The following is a 2,951-nucleotide window of genomic DNA, read 5'->3' on the forward strand; positions in this document are numbered from 1 at the left end:
GCCATGGCACAACCTTCTCACTGGAGTAGGGAATAGGACTAGGCAAAGTAATAGTTAAGGGAGCTGGTCTAGCCGGAGCTGGAATATTAATCAGGGTATATGGGATAGAGATCACTGCAACATCTGTTTCTTCAATCTTTTTATCCTTCACAATTCTGTCAAATTGTAAAAACCCTTCGGTAATCAAACTCTAAATTCCTACTTTCAGATCATCACAACCTTCTCAATAACTCTTGCATTTGCAACATTCTGGAAGACATCTAGGATAAATATCATTCTTAATCAAATACTTTTTGACAAATGTCAACGGAGTAGTCACCATATTCACATCCATGATCAAATTCATACTTTCACCATCTTCAATGGCATTGACAGTTGGTCCATTATGAGTAGGCATCAGATTCTGGATAACATTAGGTCCATTATCTGGAGTGAACTTGATGACCATTGAATCCAACAAATTCTGCACTGCATACTTTAACACCAAACAATTTTCCACATCATGACCTACACCATCGGAATGAAATTCGCATTGAGCATTAGGATTGTAATTTGCAGGAGGCCTCTCAGGAGGAGTTGGCATATTCCTCAAATTAACTAACTTGAGTTGAAGTAGATGTTGGAGAACTTGAGAATAATACATAGGAATCAGATCAAACACCTTCTCAGGTCTGGGCTGTCTCGACTTATTGTAGTTACGGCAAGGAGCATTTTGTTGATGCTGATACTAGGGTTATTATTGTGGTTGAGGAGCTGTAGCGACCGGTATAGTCACGACATTCACTTTTTGTTTTTGTTGAATTCTTCCTCGACCACTATGAGAGTAAACTGCATTAGACTCACTTTCCTTCTTCTTGGGATGTCCATTGAATGGTTTCTTACCACTTCTGCATGCAGAACTACCAGTATTGGCTGATTGGATTTTGCCCAACTTCAAACCAACTTCAATTCTTTCTCCCGCCATTACCAACTCAGAAAACCCAACGGAGGTACTACCCCCCATTCTATCATAATACATCCCTTCCTGAGTTCCCATGAACATGTCAACAAGTTCTCTCTCCATCATCGAAGGTTGAACTCGAGTAGCTAACTCACGCCATTTATGGGTGTACTCTTTGAAAGACTCATTTAGGCCCTGGGTCAGGCTTTCCATCTGGGTCCAATTAGGATCCATGTCAATGTTGTATTGATAATGCCTCAAATATGCCTCAACCAAATCCCTCCAATTCCGAATATAGGTTCTTTCCAAATGCATATACCACTTCAGGGATTCCCAGATAGGTTGTCCTAGAAGAAATGCATCAACAACCTTTCATCCTCTGAATACACATACATCTTACGGTAATATGCTTTCATATGAGTTTTAGGACAAGTTGTTCCATTGTATTTGTCAAGAATAGGAACTTTGAACTTTGGTGGAACCATCACTCCTGGTACCAGCCTCAGGTCATTAATATCCATCCCCAAAACTCCTTGGCCTTCTACTACTTTCAATATCTCTTCCAGCATGCGGTACTTCCTATCTTCAGCAGGAAAACCCAAATCACTGTTGTTCATAGAATACATGTCTTCATGATGATCCATCTCCAATTCTTGTACTTGAGGATTCCCCCTCCCATTTGGATGTCACAGTATATCTCCAACATTGAGATGTGGTCCATGATTAAATGGTGGAGGTGGTGGGAAATGGCCTTGGTTGCCATGCAGACCTTGATTACGAGGGATATTATGATAATCATTAGCATATGAAATAGGGAAGTTCACAGTGGCATTGGGACGAGGCTTCCCCGCAAAAATATCTTCAAGCATAATTCAGGATGTTCATTCTCATTCTAAACCATACGAGGTCTCTCCATAAGAGCCCTCAACTCCTCTTGACCACGAGCCAAGTTGGTGATAACCTCCATAAATTGCGCCATTCTGGTGTCTACCTGAGTCCTCATCTCTGCAAGATCAACCTGAATCTGCTCCATCTGGTGACACTGGTTGCTTCTAGTGGAATACCGATGGTAAGTTGGAGATGCAAGCTCTGCTAAGAAAAGAAGAATCAAGATAAGAAGACCGACCATAAAACTTGTTATGCATGGGATATGAATGCGTGAATACATGCAATGACATGTTTAAATATTTCCAAGGATCTAAAACTTTGACTCAAGTTATTTAAGCAAGATAAAAGAAGATAGACAATGAACACTGATAAACCAACCATCCTACTCATTAAATTAAGACAAAGTTTAATACAAGCAGTTCGCACAAAAGAAACATCTAGCCAAAGTCAAAAGTACAAAATAAAAGAGACCCCATCAACAATCCTGATGGTGATCACCACATAAAAAAGATAAGATAAAATCTAATCTTCCCACAATGCGTAGGTCAAAGGCCCTCCATTCTTGAAATACTTCAAACTCCACCTCATGGACTCATTGAAAAACTTCCTTGTTCCTTCTTGATCACTGTAAGACCCTAATTTTGACCCTAAGATCCCTCATGCCAATTCATGACATGCATTGGCATTAGGATCACACCTTGGTATCCTCCTCACTCATCATTCATTGGGTTTGTATTGGGAGAGATCACCAAGCATTTGCGATTGTATCTTACTTTATCTTTCTTTGTTATACTAACTAAAATACCAAAAAAACATGTATGGTGTAGCTTTGTTTCTTTTGTAGGTAGTGTCTATGTCCACCTATGCCTCATCAAGCTCATATCTAGGGTTTGAGACCCTTAGTGCAATAAATCAAGTCAAGTAAAGGTCTACATTGGTTTAAATAATCATATATGTATCTCATTGTTCTTTATTTGTCACTTTGATCAAGAAGTCATCAAGAGTTTGAAGCTTGTTTATCTTGGAAGCCCTAACTCATCTGGGTATCTTATGTGTCTTCCTTAGTAAGTTTCTTCAGAATTTGGTCAAAAATATTAAGGTATACTCCATTGAACATCATCTG

The 2,951-nt window shown here is 39.4% G+C and overlaps 1 protein-coding gene across 1 annotated transcript; it reads right to left on the reverse strand.

The window, feature by feature from the left end:
• Positions 1–736: 736 nt before the first annotated feature.
• On the reverse strand, positions 737–1,584 carry LOC127122764 (uncharacterized). Its single transcript, XM_051053050.1, has 2 exons — positions 1,341–1,584; positions 737–1,287 (listed from the first exon to the last, which is right to left on the reverse strand). The coding sequence occupies exons 1-2, from the start codon at positions 1,582–1,584 to the stop codon at positions 737–739; spliced, it is 795 nt and encodes a 264-aa protein (XP_050909007.1).
• Between the last annotated feature and the right edge of the window lie 1,367 nt (positions 1,585–2,951).

This window comes from Lathyrus oleraceus, chromosome 2 (assembly GCF_024323335.1).
Source record: "Lathyrus oleraceus cultivar Zhongwan6 chromosome 2, CAAS_Psat_ZW6_1.0, whole genome shotgun sequence".
In the NCBI taxonomy this organism is placed as follows: domain Eukaryota; kingdom Viridiplantae; phylum Streptophyta; class Magnoliopsida; order Fabales; family Fabaceae; genus Lathyrus; species Lathyrus oleraceus.